Raw genomic sequence first — 19040 nt, forward strand, 5'->3', positions numbered from 1 at the left:
CTAATAAATATGCCATGCTTAGCTGAAAGTCATTTGTCTCTCCATCTCCATTTTCACCCGAATGCAACGTGCTGCAAAGAAGAATAACTCAACAGTAAGAAAGTAAAGTGTTTTAAACTAGCTTGATAGCTAGCTAGCTTGTTAGCCTTTAACTTGCACTTTCTAGCCTTTAACTTGTGCCATACACTGGACCAAAGACTTGAACTGTTACAATGATGGGACAGAGACAGGCAGATGAGTGGTTCAATTAAGTTTAAGAAATGGAATGGTCCGTGTTGGGGTCCAGAATCCAACTGAGGATGCGGGGCGGACCCCTGGATTTTCTAGCCATGTGTTGTTTAGTGGAATTGTTAGTAGGGCCCCTAACACTACTGAAGCAGTGTTCATGAAACTTGGTGATATGGTGATATTGGACTTGGCCATATACAACCATTTCTGTTTTTCAGCAAAGACACACAAAAACAAAAACTTAAAACAAAAACCACGAAAAAATCAAAAACACAGCAAATTGGGTTTTAATGGAGCAATGAACGCCTTATGAGATGACAGACGCTTTAATTCCCGTTTCATACAACTATGCTAACATGGGCTGTTATGGTGAATTATGGGATATGTGTTTCCAACAGGTCATGTTTTTGAACAAAGATTTACCAATAACAACTGGTTATGCCAAACAAATGCACTTTAACAGACATAATTTTATGCACAGCACATACACAAACACAGTCACTGTATCGCTCTGTACTAATCATGAAGTACACTATTTTGTCATTGTACCTTATTTTATAAATACACACAAATGTCACCGATGCTATCCACAGTCTTTGTTCACAGAAATGAGAGAAATATATGAAAACAATGAATGCTTAAAATCATCCTATTAGCATACGTATGACCTTATGTAATGTACATGATACCATAAGATGTGTGAGTTCATTTGTTCTGGTCCGGATGTAGAACTTATAAGAACAGCAGCAATTCCTACAGTTCCTGTGTCATCTACTTGCATGGTATATCATGGGTTTTGTATTGTGACACAACTGGAAAGCTTCCAAATTAAAGGTCTGTAAATGTGCATCCATCTTCAGTCTGACTGTTGCTCTTTGTCCTCAGGCTGGTGGATTCTGGGTCTCGGTTGTCACTATAGTGAAAACAGCTTCCACTTCACCAGCACAGCTTCAGCACAACCTGCTACCACCAGTAAATACAAGGAGAGGAGAGAGAAACAGTAAAATATATACAGAGAGAAAGACAAACACCATGTAATTAACTATGAAATTTAATGTTATTTGCCCCAACGTGAAGAGTAGAAAATGTATTATACCATTTGGTAACTAATTTCCTTTCATCTGAGGGTGACAGGTTGGGTGTTTTTCCAGACCTTACCACGGTATTGCAACATCCAGCTAACTTGTACTTATTTGAACTGTTGATAGTGGAATCTGCAGTTGTTTAGAAATGGCTCCAAGAGACCTTCCCAATTTCTCTGAATCTACATGTCTTCTTAGATCTTCACTGAGTTCCTTGGATTTTCCCATTGTTCTGACTATTGGTCACATCAGTGTGTCCTGGCAAACCCATCATTTTAATGCTGGCAGAGAGAAACTACCAGTTGTAGTCAATCATGATCACGAACATGGAGTTAGAGTGTAGGTGACATGATATGTACTTTTTTGAGTATTTAAGACTAAAATTAAACAACAGTTTGAAATTCATCCTTTCCTGGTGCGCAGTTACTGAAAAGATAAATATTCAGATTTTGAACTGCATGCCACTAAAAACCAGGAACTTCCTGGCGAGTCCCGACATTGAAGAAGGAGGAAGTGGCATCAGCACCAGAACCATTATTTTAATAGTCCCATTAATGGATAATTTATGGAATTTTACAGGCTACTGACAGCCCCATTTCCACTGAGTAGTTCGGGTCGGTGCTGCACGATGTTTTCGGTGTCAGAACGGTTAATTCTCACCGGCAGAATCCTTTTGATTGCCAGGTGGAACACTCATATTGACGAGTGCGCACGCACAGTGTCTGCGACTTCTCCACTCGACACGGAGGCAAAACTGAGTGTTTTCACATTATTTTATTTTATCGTTTTGTGGATCATGGGATAATTTCTTTGTGTGCAGACTGAGACGCTATGAGCAGATGAGGGACTGTGAGTCTTTCAACTTGTGGTGCAAAGCGGCCCGTGGTGGAACAAGAGGAGGCTTTGTTAACAGAGACTCGATCCATCAGCCGCAATTAACAGATTATAGCCGGAGCTGTAACTTGGCACCAAACTGCTGTGTGACAAAGAGACTTTTCTTCAGCCAGGACATAAGGAATTAAATTATTTTCAGATGTCATTTTGTAAAGGTGGATAAGTTTTCATCAGACTGAAGATGATCTCACTGAAACGGACAAGTAAGACTATATTACCTATGCCTTGTGTGAATGGTTTTAATATTTAATAATAACATGTTACACTACTAACGTACAGTACACTAACTGCATTCATGCAGGAAACAATATTAACTGATATTTTCAGTCCCTTGTGTCATTTTTCAGATTTGAAATGTATGCACCTGTTTCTAAGAAAAAAATAAAAAATCCACACTTCCTCATCACTTTTTTCTGATGAAACAGATAGTAAAACAAACTAATTTTTAATCAATTGATTATGACCAAAGAGCTGGCAAAAAAACCCAAACAGTTTATCACCTCCACCCACATAACAAAATCACCTCCATTATTTATTTATTTTTTCATAATCATCATTCTGTATTCCTCCAGAGTTTCGTCTCCCTCATTGTGGTCTAAATAAGGCTCAAAACCATAAGGCTGTGACAGCTTCTTCAGAAACACCTTCAGACTGGACTTAAAAAAAAGCTCCACCCTAAAAAAATAGTCCAAAATCAGCTCGACTTCAGCCGTGTTTACAATTGATTTGGGTTTGAATCAGCAGGTCCCGTTCCAGTGATAACACAGCAACAATACGGCCGCAGCTGAGGGCTGAAATAGAGTGCAGGCTTCAGGCAGCTATCCTTCACCTGCGCATTTATCAACTTTCATTGTTGAGGATTTTTTTTTTATGTCAACATTTCATCATTTTTAGTTTTCATTTGTGCACATTTTTTGGTGTCACCTCCACTTTAATAACCCTTGTCACGTTAAAATACATTGTAGAATCTTCCGTACCACTTATTAAAAGATTTAAGTGATAAAATGTTTATATTTGAACTTATCTGTATAATTTTGACCCTGTGTGGATTATAGAAGATCCAAAATAAATTCAAACTTGTGCACCCAATTCTTGTTTTTAAAGTCATTAATTATATATGCTGTACAATGACTTGACCCTGGCAAAAGAACGGTTCAAAGGCATCATTAAAAGCCCAAAGTTAAAAGCCCATGACATTCATGCCCATGATGAGTGTCTCTCAGAAGAAATTTGAAACCATAAATTTTATACTTTTTTAATGTTTCACAGCATAAACACCTCTTTGAAATAATGGTAACTGGTTAATAATGAGGTAAATATTGTGCTTTGTATGTTATAAATGTTGTCATCTGTGTTTGATGGACAGGCTAACATGTAAAGTGAAATAATGTTGAAAAATAGTTAACTAGCTCCTTTTAGGCTAAACATAGTGCCCAGCATGGCCTAGCTTCTTAACTGTGGCATTAGCGATAGAGTAAAATATAGCCTATGGAGAATGTCAATGCACTCTGGGACTTTTGTTCACACAAGCTATACGTTAGTGCTTGTACTACTGGAGGTAAATGCCCCTATTGTGTTACAAAGCTAAATCTTGAAAACTGAGAACTTATGAGATTGGTGAACTTTTGTCTTTTGAAATGCCACGATTGTAATGGAACACCATTACAGAATGGTTTTTCAGCTTCCCTGCTGGAAAACAGCACCACGAAACTCAGATCACCGACTAAACTGCAATGAAGGTCATTTTCTTACTGGACATTTGTTGTAAATATTTGTTTGGTGGTCTGGGTCTGGTGAAGTCCATGATGCGGTTGCAAGCAGAGAGAGATTTGTGGAGGGAGAGAGAATCCTCTCAACAGAAGCAGTGATGGAGAACAATGCAAAATCAGTTGTCAAGAATGCAGCAGCAGATGAATAATTTGAGTGATGATCAGAGACACGAAAGTGACAGAAAGGAAGCCGGCCTCTCACAAAGAATGAATGACGGTGGTAATGGCAATGATGATGATGTTAATTTTGACACTGATGAGCCTGATGAGATAGCATTCTAGATGAGTGTTGATTCTAGACTACAGAGAGAACTCAAATTATTGCCATTATCTCTTGATGATGACATTTTCTCACAACGTTTGAGAGACTAGCTTGCGTGTGCTATCATTCTAAAGAGGGCTGGGCAGTGTGTCTTGTTCCGACTGGCAAATCCTGCTGTGCTCATGGATCTGAAAGTCTGAAATTCTGACAAGGTTAAAGCAGCAATTTTGGAAAAATATGAAATCACACCTGAAACCTACTGGTAATGTTTTCGGTCCCTAAAGACTGAATCTCGTGAGATGTCTCAAGAGCTATATGTCCACCTCAAGGACTTGTTTGTCAAATGGGTAAAGCCAGAAAAGTTTTCAGTGAAACCAATTTCAGAGATAATTATTCTTGAACAGTTCTTGAGGATGGTTGACCCAGAGTTGGAAGTTTGGCTCTCGGAACATGACCCCAAAATGGTAGAAGAGGCACCTTGCTTAGCAGAGGTCTTCTCATCAGCCAGAAAAGGAAGCCGTGGTGCCTCCTTTGGATGGGGGAATCAGTATCGAGCACATGACACTAAGTCCTCTGGGGATGAATAGGGTTTTGGTCAGCCACAAAGTGGAGCTTTTCCTTGTAGTAAGCAGTTTATGCTTCAAGCTCCCAAGCTACGCTGGAAAACCTCCACTTAAGTCAAATTTAAGAACACAGAAATAAAAATACAGAAACTAAAAGCAGCAATAACATAAAGCTAGTTAAAAGCAAGTCTGTAGAAATAGGTCTTGAGATTCTCTTTAAAAGTTCCAACAGAGTCCACGGAACATAGGTGTAGTGGCAGTCCATTTCACAGTTTTGGTGCCTTGACCTTGGTACAAACCAACAGGTTCTAGTCCGAGGACCTCAGAGACCTGCTTGTCACATACAGGTGCAAGAGTTCACTGATTTATAGGTGGTCCAGCAAGGACTTACTGAGGCTAGGGAACAGTGAATTACAGTAATCAAGATGTGAAGAAATAAAGCCATGAATGATCTGTTCCAGCTCAGGTTGAGACACAATTTTTCTAAGGTGGGCAAAGTTCTGTAAATGAAAGAAGCATGACTGCACAAGATGAGCAACATACATGTCAAATTTGAGAGCCTGGTCAAATGTTACACCCAAATTTCTGACTGCTGAGTGAACAGAAGAGGATAGAGATCCACAGAGATCACTGAGGAAAGAAACTCCTCAGGGGCACAAACAAGGATTTCCATTTTTGCTGTATTAAGTGACAAATAGTTACCAGCCATCAGTTTTTTTTTCTGTGACATCAACACAGTTTTGAAGAACAGATACCCTAGAAACATTTTGTGCAGAAAAGGAGATGTACAGCTGCATGTCATCTGTATAACAATGATTTGATACATCATTAAAGGAACTCAAAATATGTCCAAATGGGAGCAAGTACAATACCAGTAGAATATGTTCAAGAACGGAACCTTGGGGCTCACCACAGGACAGAATGGCAGAAGAGGACATATATTTAGCTGCAGCAACGGAAAACCTCTGTTAGAGAGATAGAATAAAAACCAATCTAGGGCTCACCCAGAAATGCCCACCCATGTGCTTAATCTCTCAATTAAAACACCATGATCAACAGCGTCAAAAGCTGCAGACAGATCCAAAAGTGCGAGTACTGAATATTCACCTGCATCTCTTCACATTAAAATATAATTTGAAACTCTAAGAAGAGCTGTTTCAGTGGAGTGCACGTGACAGAACCCAGATTTAAATTTGTCAAGTATAGTGTTCAGCTAAAACCTCATTAAGCTGTTTGGCCACCACTTTTTCTAAAATTTTGGAGATAAGCAGTTGAAGAGACACGTAGAACAGCACTGGTTCTGATAATTGGTCAGTGGGAGCAAGCTTTACTTGATACAGCATGCTTTCAGACGGTCATATTGTCCAGTTTGGTTACTAGGTAAAAGTGGAGTGAGGAAAAATCTAAAATGGCCTGTATTTATAGAGATGAGCCGACTTACCCCACAGCTGAGGTTTATGTAACTGTAGGTGGCCAAACATTTCTTATGACTGTAGCACGAGCACCAAAGCTGCCATATCCAGTCATTCTGAGTAATAATGTCCTCACTCTGTTTAATCTGTTACATCAGCCACTAAGTGAGTCAAATGCAAATATGGTCCTAAACTCAGGGACCGGTGTCAGTAAGCCCCTAAGTGTAGCTGAGCTGTTGCCAGTTAAACAGTGTAATGTAACAACCATAGCACAGAGTGCAGAGAGTAATCTTAGTGAGTTGCCTTTCTTCAATGTGAACTTTGACACAGGACCTCAGAAAAGGAAAGAAAAATTTCTGGGTGCCCCATAGCTAGGGATTGGTGTCCCCCAAACAGCCTAGTTTATGGGATTTTGAGCTTCCCTCAGACTTGGGGAAACTACAAAAAGAAGCTGCTATACTGAAACAGTGGTTTGGGAAAGTGACAGAGGCTGGTGGAGTCTAGCAGGGTGAAGCAAGCCATATAGAGGAGGCAGCCTGTGTAGTTAAAGAGGTCCTGCTTTATCAAAGGAAAGGACAGATGGAGGCTTTGGCATTGCCACAACAGCTTTGACAGAAAATCATGGAGTTGGGGCATTCTATTTCATTACCAGGTTTCATGGCTTTTCAGAAAACAGTGAACAAGACTGGCAGTTGTTTTGTGTGGCCAGGGACATATGAGGTCTGTTAGAAAAGTATCCAACCTTTTTATTTTTTTCAAAAACCATACGGATTTGAATCACATGTGATTGCATCAGCCAAGCTTGAACCTTAGTGTGCATGCTGTCTGGATCCGGTATGTCATCTGACTAGCACAGGAATTGCAGAAGACGTGGACTTCAGCACTTTTTCGGCACATTGAGACAGACGTGCGGAGGAGTTCCGCGCGTCGCGGTGGAGCCGCATGGTGCAAAGCACCACTGTGATGAAGCCTCACAGGACATGTTGGGGCATGTCCAGCTCATGTTCAATTTCTCGGATAATCACACGACTGAAAAGCAACCAGAAGCCGTCTGAACTGTGGACCAGTGCTCACACAAAGCCTGCTCACAGGCAAATGACGCACCCGACAGGTGTGAAAATACTCACGCATGCACACGAAGGTTCAAGCTTGGCTGATGCAATCACGCGTGATTCAAATCCATATAGTTTTTGAAAAAATAAAAAGGTCGGATACTTTTCTAACAGACCTCGTATACACTGGTTTGTTAAGGTTTTAGCAAAGTGAAAATTGAACCCAAGATGCATACGGCAAGGAGGCAGATGGTAATTGCAAACAAGGTGATTTAATGTTGCACAAAAAATGACAAAACAGTTCAAACAAGTAATGTGAAGGAAGAGGGTAAAGAGTCCAACAAAACATACCAAAGGAATCAGAATCACAAGGTATGTAACTGACGCCAAAATGAATTGTATATAGGTTACCACGACAACAGGAATATGATACAAAATTTCCTTTGTTCATTTTGGTAAATAACTGCACGATTATTTAAGGCTATGTGTAACACGGCTTTACAGCTTAAGATGTTTATTTTATTTTGAAATTACCTGTGCTGAAGAGGAAATAAGCCACATAATTGCTCGACCCGGAAGGGCATATGTGTAGAGCGGGAGAGAAAAGGGGACAAGGAAAGTCAGAGCAGCACGTAAAACTCATATAAGACACAGAATCTGCTTATGGTGTCATTCTACTGCTGGTCAAACAGGCGCACACGGTAAAAGTTATTTTATAATGCTGTTTTGTCTTGTTACAGCCGAAATGTGTAATTTAGGGTTAATGTCTATGAATATGAGTTTAAATGTAGCATTTTGTCTTTTTTAGTTTTCACGGTGTTCCACGGGTGTTACCCACGGTTGTTCCATGGCTGTTACACGAGCTGAATAAAGAAATAAATGTCTGTGGACATCAGTAAGGAGCGTGAAGTCCTTTTTGAGCAGACCAGCGTAGCTACAGTGAAAACGTCACCTGATCCATCGTGCTGAGGCTGTTTCGTCCTACACCCACAAGGCGGCGCCAGAGTTCTTCGCATCCTGCAGCAAGCCAAGGCTTCAGAGTTCAAAGTTTCATCTGCAGCTGCAAGACCAAGTGCAAATGCGCATCTTAAGGGCAAATTGTGTAGTTATGAATGGCCAGAGCTACTGATGGATAAATAAAGAGTCAAATGAATAACAAAACGACAGAAAATAAAGCAAGAAAAATACAAAATGACTTCCAATGACAATTCCTTGTTACAAAATGATAACCAATTCGACCATGAGCCCCAAGAACAAGGGGAAGTACATACAGAGGCAGCTGTAAGACCAAAGGAAATGTATGCTATAACTGATCAGTCTGGAAGAGAAATAAGAAAATCCTCCCGTGAAAGACATTTTACACCTAAAATGCAAGAACTCAAGGAACAGGAGTTAGACCAAAAGCAAAAGAAGTTCCAATCACTCTATGACAAGTGGAAAACTAAAGTAAGAGATACTCGCACAAGATTAAAGGAAGCATGCTCAGGAAAGGACTTGTGTGACATGATGGATGATGTTGAAATGCTTGATTCCGAATTGAAAGAAACCTATGACAACATTAGAAGGCAAGCAGCCCCAAGTCAAGAAATTCGGAGGAAAGTTGATGCATGCTCTGCTGTAACTTTGGACTTGGTGCGGTTAATGAGACTACGACTAATAGAAGAAGAAAATGGGTTTGATGCTGTAGCAGAAAAGGCAAGATTACGTATGCTCCTTGATAACGAATATGCCAGATCAATATATGGATCTACTGCTTCCAGAGTAACTACACACAGCCTTCATTCTGACCATCTCTCTGAGTCACCTAGCATCTCAAACAAGAGAGCGGAGACGGCCGCACAACTAGCTGCAAAGAAAGCCGAAATGGAATTGGAAGAAGCTATTGAAGCTCATCGTCAACAATTGAACAAACTTGAAAACCAAAGAGACATTGAAGTAATGCAGGCAAAGCTGAAAGTCTACACAGAAGAGGAGATTAAAGAAAAAAGTGAGAGATGTGCACACGGCAAAGTAAGCCCTACGCTGTCCACCTCTTACATTGAACGTGATGATCAGCCAGTCACAAAAAATGAGTCAGCCATTGTACAGATGGTTCAAGAGTCAATAGCTCTCACTCGGTTACCTGCCCCAGAGCCTGCTGTGTTTTACGGTGAACCTTTAAAGTTCATAGAGTGGAGCACAAGTTTTAAGGCTCTAATAGAGAGACGATGCTCAAATCCTGCAGACAGGCTATTTTATCTGCAAAAATACATAGCAGGAGAAGCTAAATCTACTCTTGAAGGTAGTTTCTACCGTAAAGATGAGGAAGCCTATAAGGAAGCATGGGATAGGCTCAATGCAAGATATGGTCATTCATTTGTAGTGCAACGTCCTTTCAGAGAGAAACTCAACAAATGGCCAAAAATCGGGGGAAAAGAGTATGTCAAACTGAGAGAATTCAGTGATTTCCTGCAAACATGTAGCAATGCCATGCCTCACATAAAAGGTCTACAAGTGCTAGATGATTGTGAGGAGAACCAGAAGTTGTTGGTCAAACTCCCAGATTGGATAACGTCCAGGTGGAATCGCTATGTAACAGAACAGCTGGATAAAAGTGAGAACTATCCAAGCTTTAAAGACTTTGCCTCCTTTATCTCTAAGGAGGCACGCATAGCCTGTAACCCAGTGTCGTCCTTACACGCTTTAAAGCCACCTGCAGAAATCCTAGCGAGAGAAACAAAACGCACAAAAGCAAATGCCTTTGTCACCCGTGTAAAGGCTTCAGACACTGCAACCTTCACAGCTAAGTCTGACATAGAGGAAATAAAGATAAGAGACACTGATAAGCAAAAGAAAAGAGACATACTGCCACAAAACTCCAGCACAAGCAAGTGCATTTGCTGTGGAGAAAATCACACCATACATAAATGTCCAAGGCTAACAGAAATGTCTGTGGATGATAAGAAAAACTATGTACATGAAAACAAACTGTGCTTTGTATGCCTGAGGACAGGTCACATCTCTAAAGACTGTAAAAACAGAGCCACGTGCAGCATATGCAAAAGAAGCCATCCAACTCCTCTGCATGAAGATCACTCTCCAGCAGACAAACCTGTACAAATTACAGCAGATGAGAACATGGCCTCACTCTCTTGTTCAGTGGAAGGAAGTAAGAATGGAAGCACCTCAATGATTGTGCCAGTGTGGATTTCGTCAACTAATTCTCCTAGCAGTGAAACCTTGGTGTATGCGCTATTAGATACGCAAAGCACCCACACGTTTGTTGATCAGGAAGTGTGTGGAAAGCTGCAGGCAGTGTTAGAGCCAGTAAAACTAAAGCTCGCAATTATGGTCAAAAGGGACACTATTGTGAAGAGTCAAAGAGCACAAGGACTTAAGGTCAGAGGATTCTTCTCCAATACGTGCATCGACCTACCTCCAGCTTACACAAGAGACTTCATTCCACTTGAGCGCACACACATTCCTACTTGTCAAACAGCCAGCAAATGGAAACATCTCACAAACATTGCTCAAGAGATTCCCCCTTTAATGGACTGTGCAGTTGGATTGCTGATAGGCTACGACTGTTCCAGAGCCCTAGCTCCCAGAGAGGTCATCACTGGAGATGACAACGAGCCTTATGCTGTCAGAACAGACCTAGGCTGGAGCATTGTAGGAGGGGCACCACAGTTGGCAAATGCAAGCAATGTAACTGGTCTATGTCATCGTGTGGCTGTGAAAGAGATACCCCCCGTAACCCCAACTGCCATTATTAAAGTACTCGAGTCAGATTTTGCAGATACCAAACCAAACGAGAGTGATATATCGCAAGAGGATATCCAATTCCTCCAAATCCTAAAAGAAGGGATCCATCAAAATGAGCATGGTCATCTTGAAATGCCCCTTCCATTTAAGGCACGCCCCCAACTCCCAAACAACAAGAGTCTGGCTCTGGTTCGTTTGAAGCACCTCAAAAGGAAACTGGACAGAGATCCTAAGTTTAAAAATGACTATGTGAAGTTCATGGAAGGAGTTTTCAGAGATGGCGATGCTGAAAAGACAGACTCAAAGCCGACGATAGGAAATGTCTGGTATATACCACACCAAGGTGTTTATCACCCGAGAAAACCAGGCAAGATCAGGGTGGTATTTGACTGCTCTGCAAAGTTTGAAGGGACAGCTTTAAACGACCACTTAACGACAGGGCCTGATCTCACAAATGGCCTCACGGGAGTACTATGTCGTTTCCGTAAGCACCCCATTGCACTTATGTGTGACATAGAAAAGATGTTTCACAGGTTCCACGTCAGATCAGAGGATAGAGACTATTTGAGGTTTCTCTGGTGGGAAAATGGGAACACAGACTTGGAGCCCACAGAATACCGCATGAAAGTCCACCTCTTCGGAGCATCCTCATCCCCAGGTTGTGCTAATTACGGTATGAAACATCTGGCCAATGAAAATGAGAGAGAGTACCCACTAGCAGCCAACTTTGTTAAAAGGCATTTTTATGTGGATGATGGCCTCATAAGTGTGGAAACTGTTGGAGAGGCAATTGAGCTTCTAAAGGAGGCCCAAGCTTTGTGTGCCAAAGGGAAGCTGCACCTTCACAAGTTTCTTTCCAACAGCAGAGACGTGCTAGACACAATCGATGTAATGGAACGTGCAGTTGAGATAAAGGACGTGGACCTCAACTACAATGACCTTCCAGTGCAACTAGTATTAGGCATAAGATGGAATGTAGAAAATGACAACTTTTTCTTCCAGGCGACATTCGATGAGAAACCACTGACACGCCGTGGTATTCTCTCTGTTGTGGCATCTCTTTATGATCCCTTAGGGTGGGTTCCTGGCCCCTTTCATTTTAGAAGGAAAGAAAGTGTTGCAAGAAATGTGTCAGAAAGGCATTGGGTGGGACGATCCGCTACCTACTGAACTGAAGCTAAGGTGGGAGGGTTGGCTGAAAGATTTAGAAAATCTCAAAATGATCCAGATCCCCAGATGCTTCAAACCCATAAACTTTGGTGAAGTCCTGAGAGTTGAACTTCATCACTTCTCTGATGCAAGCAGTCAAGGGTATGGCCAGTGCTCCTACCTCAGGTTGGTGAGTGACCAACAAGTGCACTGCACTTTAGTCATGGGCAAAGCAAGGGTTGCGCCAACCAGAATAGTCACTATCCCAAGACTAGAACTAACAGCGGCCGTAACTTCTGCTGCTGTGAGCTCTATGCTAAAAAGAGAACTAGAGCTCAAAGTTGACAGGGAATACTATTGGACAGACTCACAGGTAGTTCTAGGCTATATCAACAATGAGGCCAAAAGATTCCATGTTTTTGTAGCCAATCGTGTACAGAGAATCCGCGAAACTACAAACCCAGAACAGTGGTATTATGTTGCCACTGCAGAAAATCCAGCTGACCACGCCTCACGTGGCCTAAAAGTCACTGACCTTATTGACTCAAACTGGTTCACAGGTCCCAGATTTTTATGGGAAAGAGAGATAGTAACAGAACAAAACATTCCGGAGCTGTTGGTGGGAGATCCAGAGGTAAAGGCCATACAAGTGCTGGATACTGAGTTGGAACAACAATGGGGCATTGCAGAACATTTGTCACGACTCTCCAAATGGACTACTGCAGTCAATGTTGTTGCACGCATTCAACGAATGGCAAAGAAAATAAAGACATCGGAGCCACCAGATGTGGAACAAAGGAGACAAGCCACATTGACCCTTGTTAAACTTGCACAACAAAATGCTTTTCAGGAAGAGCTGAATAACCTTGAACAGAAAACAGGAAAGTTGCCCTGTAATAACAGACTCTATCAGCTTGATCCATTCCTCAAGGACTGTGTGATGAGAGTTGGAGGTAGGCTAAGGAAGGCATCCACACATTTTGAGGTGAAGCATCCTGCAATACTCCCTAAAGACAGCATTATTACAAGGCTCATTATTGGACACTGTCATGAGAAGACACAGCATCAAGGTCAAGGTCAAACCTTAAATGAGATCAGAGCTAATGGGTTTTGGATTGTTGGAGGAGGTAAAGCAGTAGCTAAGTATATCAGACAATGTGTGTGGTGTAAGAGAGCCCGTGCACCACCAGAGGAACAAAGAATGGCAGATCTGCCTAGTGATCGCATTGACCCTTCCCCACCATTCACCTATGTAGGTATGGATTGCTTTGGCCCCTTCAGTACCAAACAAGGCCGCAAAGTGTACAAACGCTATGCTCTTCTCTTCACGTCTCAGCTCGAGAGCAATTCATTTAGAGATGCTAGAAGACATGACAACTGATACATTCATCAATGCTTTACGCTGTTTTATAGCTATCCGTGGAGCTATCAGACAAATCAGATCGGATCAGGGATCTAACTTCATGGGAGCAAAGAATGAAATGGCAAAAACTCTACGAGAAATCGACAAAGACAAAGTGACATCATACTTGGCAAATAAGCAGTGCGACTTCCTCATGAATGCACCAAGCTCAAGCCATGCTGGAGGCGCATGGGAGCGCCAAATCAGGACTGTAAAAAGTGTACTGAGTAAAGTTCTTGCCCAAAGTGTTGGAAGGTTGGATGACGCATCTTTAAGAACCTTTCTTTATGAAGCCATGTACATTGTAAACAGTCGCCCACTCACTGTTAACAGTATCAGTGATCCCACAAGTTTGGAGCCCTTAACACCAAATCATCTTATCACCATGAAATGCGCTGTACCACTGCCCCCACCTGGCAAGTTTGTTCAAGAAGACGTGTATGCCACCAAACGCTGGAGAAGAGTCCAGTATGCTACAGAGCAGTTTTGGAACAGATGGAGGAAAGAATACCTTGCTAACCTCACTCTGAGACAGCGATGGCATGCCCCTAAGCGCAACATGAGAGTTGGTGATATTGTGATAGTCAAGGATGAAAACATCCCTCGTAATGAATGGACACTTGGCAGAGTGGTAGATGTACACGAGGGTGATGATGGACTGATTAGAAAGGTGTCACTACAAGTTGGAGACAAGCAACTGGGGAAGAAGGGTGAACGCTTGCGCAAACCATCCATTATAGAGAGACCCGTCCAAAAGCTTGTCGTTCTTGTAGAAAGTAGATGATTTCTTTGAAATTACCATTGATTTATTTAAATGAAGAGTGTAAAGTGCAGCATCTTCATTGTGTATCAAAGGTAATTTGGTGGGAGTGTAACTGACGCCAAAATGAATTGTATATAGGTTACCACGACAACAGGAATATGATACAAAATTTCCTTTGTTCATTTTGGTAAATAACTGCACGATTATTTAAGGCTATGTGTAACACGGCTTTACAGCTTAAGATGTTTATTTTATTTTGAAATTACCTGTGCTGAAGAGGAAATAAGCCACATAATTGCTCGACCCGGAAGGGCATATGTGTAGAGCGGGAGAGAAAAGGGGACAAGGAAAGTCAGAGCAGCACGTAAAACTCATATAAGACACAGAATCTGCTTATGGTGTCATTCTACTGCTGGTCAAACAGGCGCACACGGTAAAAGTTATTTTATAATGCTGTTTTGTCTTGTTACAGCCGAAATGTGTAATTTAGGGTTAATGTCTATGAATATGAGTTTAAATGTAGCATTTTGTCTTTTTTAGTTTTCACGGTGTTCCACGGGTGTTACCCACGGTTGTTCCATGGCTGTTACACGAGCTGAATAAAGAAATAAATGTCTGTGGACATCAGTAAGGAGCGTGAAGTCCTTTTTGAGCAGACCAGCGTAGCTACAAGGTATACCAAGAAGAAACCCACACACACAAAAACTAAATACAGTTGCAACAAGAGGTGTGTCAAAGAGAGTTCTCAACATACTTACAAACGTGAGATGAACAGTGAGAGACCAATGTGAACGAACATAAAGGAACCAGCAAAACGCAGGGGCAAACTCAGACTGAAATACACACTCAGGTGAAGACACAAACTGACGACAGGTGAGGGAAACTAATTAACCCCAGCTGGGGTGGGGGGGGTTGGAAGAAGTTAACAAACAAGAACAGTCAGATCACCAAAATAACACAAGAAGACAAACTACAGTTGATAAAGAAACAAAAACCATGATCAAACTAACCTCAGGAATAAGACACTATAACAAAGGAAACTAAATTGCAGACAGCAACAAAAGTAACCAAAGACAACTATGAACACAGACTGTGATACAGACATAAAAGCTCACATGGACTTAGACACACACAACACTAGCAACAGTCACCAGGGGGAGTCAAAGGACAAGGACCAAAACAGAAAGAAACCCCAAATGCAAAACCAAGGACAGAGACAAAGGGGATGCAGAGGAACAACCCACAAGGAGGACACACAAGACTGACAGACACAGATGCAGATAGCAGACAGTGAACACAAGTGAACCCACAGAAACAAGAATTAAACATAATCTCAGGGGAAGTCCCTCTTTTTAGTGTAAAAGTTGTCAGGCACAAAGCGGCAGCAGAACTACCACGGACCAGAGGCAGAGAAGACGAGTAAAGTAAAAGTTATTCAGAGAGAGACCATGAGGTAAATGCTTGTCAGACATGACAGTGGCAGCAGAACTACCACGGACATGAAGCAGAGAAGACGAGTAAAGTAAACGTTATTCAAGACAGACCGCGAGGTGAACGCTAAATGAAGCGCTCAGAGATATTTGCAGTAGAGTGATACAGTCACTGAGGACTGGTAGGATAAGAGTTCACTGACATCTTAAGCCACGGTCACACGGTACTAACAAAGGATACCAAAGCCAAAAGAGACAAGAAATCTGCACTTACGTTGACTTTTGGAGCCATCGTTTAACCGCCGTCCAGCTTTGTTCCTGTAGCTGGCGCTTCGTCAGAATTTTCAAACTGTTGAGAAATGTGAACGAAACCTGACAACAACCTTAATTCATCCATAATCTGTTTTGCTTTCTGTCTTGACAGTTCCTCATCGTTTGCGTAGTTCCCGTACCATCAGCGTTCTGTTTGACTGTCGCCCAACTTCGTCTCACCTACCAAGTCTCAAGTCTGAACACTGACGATATCTGTGGCTGGAACGGCTGGATGCACACACAAACGGCTGTGCGCCACAAACGACTGTGCGCACGCTCGCATGCCATCTGTGGCTGGAGCATGTGTGCGCACACGTTGTTTTTGTAAAGGCAAACCTGTTGTCAGGACAACCAGATCTTGCACCTGCATATGCTGTGGAGAGTGCATGTTGGCTGCAGACCTGATCACAGGCTGGCGCTCAGTTTGATACCCGCTGTCAAGTCACGTCACCATGAATGTTTTGTTTTGATATTGTTTAAAGCGTCAAGGTCGCTGTTTGCTTCATTTTTCTTTTGTTAGTTCCGGTTTGGTTTCATTCTTCTATGTGCTCTGGACTTGCAGGCTTTTCCGTGATGGGAGAAGTGCCGGCTCATTCGTCCACTTTTTTGTGACTTTGTGACTTTTTTCCTTCGTTCAGCTATCGCCTTGTGTCGTATGACCGGGCCATTTTCGGCTTATTGGCTTTATGCTTTATGCTAATGGTAATCGCAAAGTAGTGTGGTCAGTTATAAGTTATAATGATATGTTGGTGTTCTTTTATTTGTGTTTGGTTGTATTGTTGTATTGCATTACAGTACTGTTGTATGAATGTTGTTATGATAATTGATATGATTGAGCGCACTACATGGTGTAATGGTATAGTATACTGATGTGCAGGATGTGTGTTAGGTGAGGATCTACTGAGGACAGCACAAGACGCACTCACTGATCGAGCTCAGAGGCAGCAGTGCGCACATTTTGTTCTCATCTTCTTAGTCGTTTTTAGCAATTATTGCATGGACAGTGACGTACGTCTGGGTTCACAGGCTCTCTGTTAGTGTACAAGCAGCGAGGTGCGGCCGCTGCAGATTGTTTATCTCAGCTCACAATTAGCTACAGTTTGCTTTCACTGACATCTGCATAGAGGATTTTGCAGTTATTATGAGTACTTTACAAACAAGTAAAAAATGATGGAATCTTTTAAATTAATCTGCAGCTCATATGAGTACCAAACCATGAGGGGTGATGTGTACAGATCATGGGTCAGCTATAATCCGTAACACCACTAAACCAAAACCACTGCACTTTTGCTTCACAAATGCATCTACCAAATTCATCTTTGTGTCCGTCCATGCTTCATGCTTCAGTTCTGGAAACTGATTGTTGTAGCAGCTGTTGGTGGCGGCTGGTCTCAGATGATCTTGGAGGTGAACATGCTGGATGTGTAGGTCCTGGGCTGGTGTGGTTACAAGTGGTCTGCGGTTCTGAGGCCGGTTGGATATACTGATAAATTCTCTGAAACACTTTTGGAGATGGCTTATGGTAAAGAAATGGACATTCAATTCACAGGCAACAGCTCTGGTCGACATTCCTGCAGTCAGCATGCCATGCACGATCCCTCAAAAATTGCGACATCTGTGGCATTGTTCCCTGTACTAAAACTGCACATTTCAGAGTGGCCTTTTATTGTGGCCAGCCTAAGGCACACCTGTGCAATAATCATGCTGTCTAATCAGCATCTTGAAATGCCACACCTGAGAGGTGGGATGATTATCTCAGCAAAGGAGAAGTGCTCACTAACACAGATTTAGACAGATTTATGAACAGTATTTGAGAGAAATAGGTCTTTTGTGTGTATAGAAATGTTTTAGATCTTTGAGTTCAACTCATGAAAAATGGGAGCAAAAACAAGTGTTGCATTTATATTTTTGTTCAATGTATTTTATTCATTAATGATTATCAGCCCTGAGCACCATCCGCAATTATGCACACGCATCTCTGCGTGCATGCACACAAACAGTGTTATAATATTGCATGGATGCTGATTTTTGTGCATACATGGGAATGATGCCTATAGCAGACATTTTTTAACAATGTTCAAAAGATAAATATTGTTATGTCACACAGTCTTGCATGGGAACCTTCAAATACCTTGCAGTATTAACTTGTATTCATTTGTTTATCACCAGTCTGGAAACAACAATTTTATGTTGGAACCCAAAATCAGAAATGTTAACATTCCAATTCTGCTCGGAACACACTTCCTGGAATAACAACAATAATAATAAAACAAATTCTGGTGTGAAGACCTCAGATTTGAATGTTGGTTGTCTGACTCTCGGTCTCTCTGGAAAATCCTTGGGTGATTTGTTTCAAATGATTGGTTACTTAGGGAGACCCAGAAGAGGCATAATGTTTGAATTATGAGGGAACATCAATTATGATTCTACTGTTATGACATGCTTCCCTGAGCATGATCCAACATACAGTTGCTTCAATATTGAGGACCTGCAACAACTGGACAAGACCAAGAGGACATCCTTATGTCACCTGCAGCAGACATATTGCTACTTTCAAGTGCAAGGCATGGCTTGGTGGTCTGCCTCTGTGATTGTCAGGACCCATGGCTAGTCCGTGGGTTGGTGGATGTGGCAGTGTGCAGGATCAGCATATGATCCCAGACCTGAATTAACTCACACCTTAAATCATTGATCCATTCATATTTACATGTTTCTGACTATTCTCGAGAACATACCTTTCATTGCCATTGGCGTCTGTTGTTGTTGTGCCATTTGCCACATAGACATCTGTAGTTGTTCCGCTGCTTATTTCTTGTAGCGTGAAGATTTCTTCTGTTTGACCCGCCCGGCAGGTAGAAGGAGTGTGGCCACACAGCAGTGTCACCTCTGTCAAATGGTCTCTTGCTAAGATGGAGAGACAATAGAGAGGGATTAACAATGGGGTAATGAATTATAGTTAGAATACATTATACTGTACA

The 19040-nt window shown here is 41.8% G+C and overlaps 1 protein-coding gene across 2 annotated transcripts in view; it reads right to left on the bottom strand.

Annotated features, from left to right (window-relative positions):
- Positions 1-370: 370 nt before the first annotated feature.
- Positions 371-19040, bottom strand: part of hrh2a (histamine receptor H2a) — a 57618-nt gene continuing 38948 nt past the window's right edge. Inside the window, exons 3-4 of one of the 2 annotated variants that reach the window (XM_034181914.1) lie at positions 18798-18966; positions 371-1191 (exon numbers count right to left, since the gene is read on the bottom strand). In XM_034181914.1, coding sequence (XP_034037805.1) covers positions 1179-1191; positions 18798-18966 — 182 coding nt within the window. In that variant the 3' untranslated portion in view covers positions 371-1178. Of the gene's footprint in view, positions 1192-18501; positions 18967-19040 lie in introns of those variants that run through there. The other variant, XM_034181913.1, reaches the window with a different exon arrangement.

Source organism: Thalassophryne amazonica, chromosome 11 (genome assembly GCF_902500255.1).
Source record: "Thalassophryne amazonica chromosome 11, fThaAma1.1, whole genome shotgun sequence".
NCBI lineage: Eukaryota > Metazoa > Chordata > Actinopteri > Batrachoidiformes > Batrachoididae > Thalassophryne > Thalassophryne amazonica.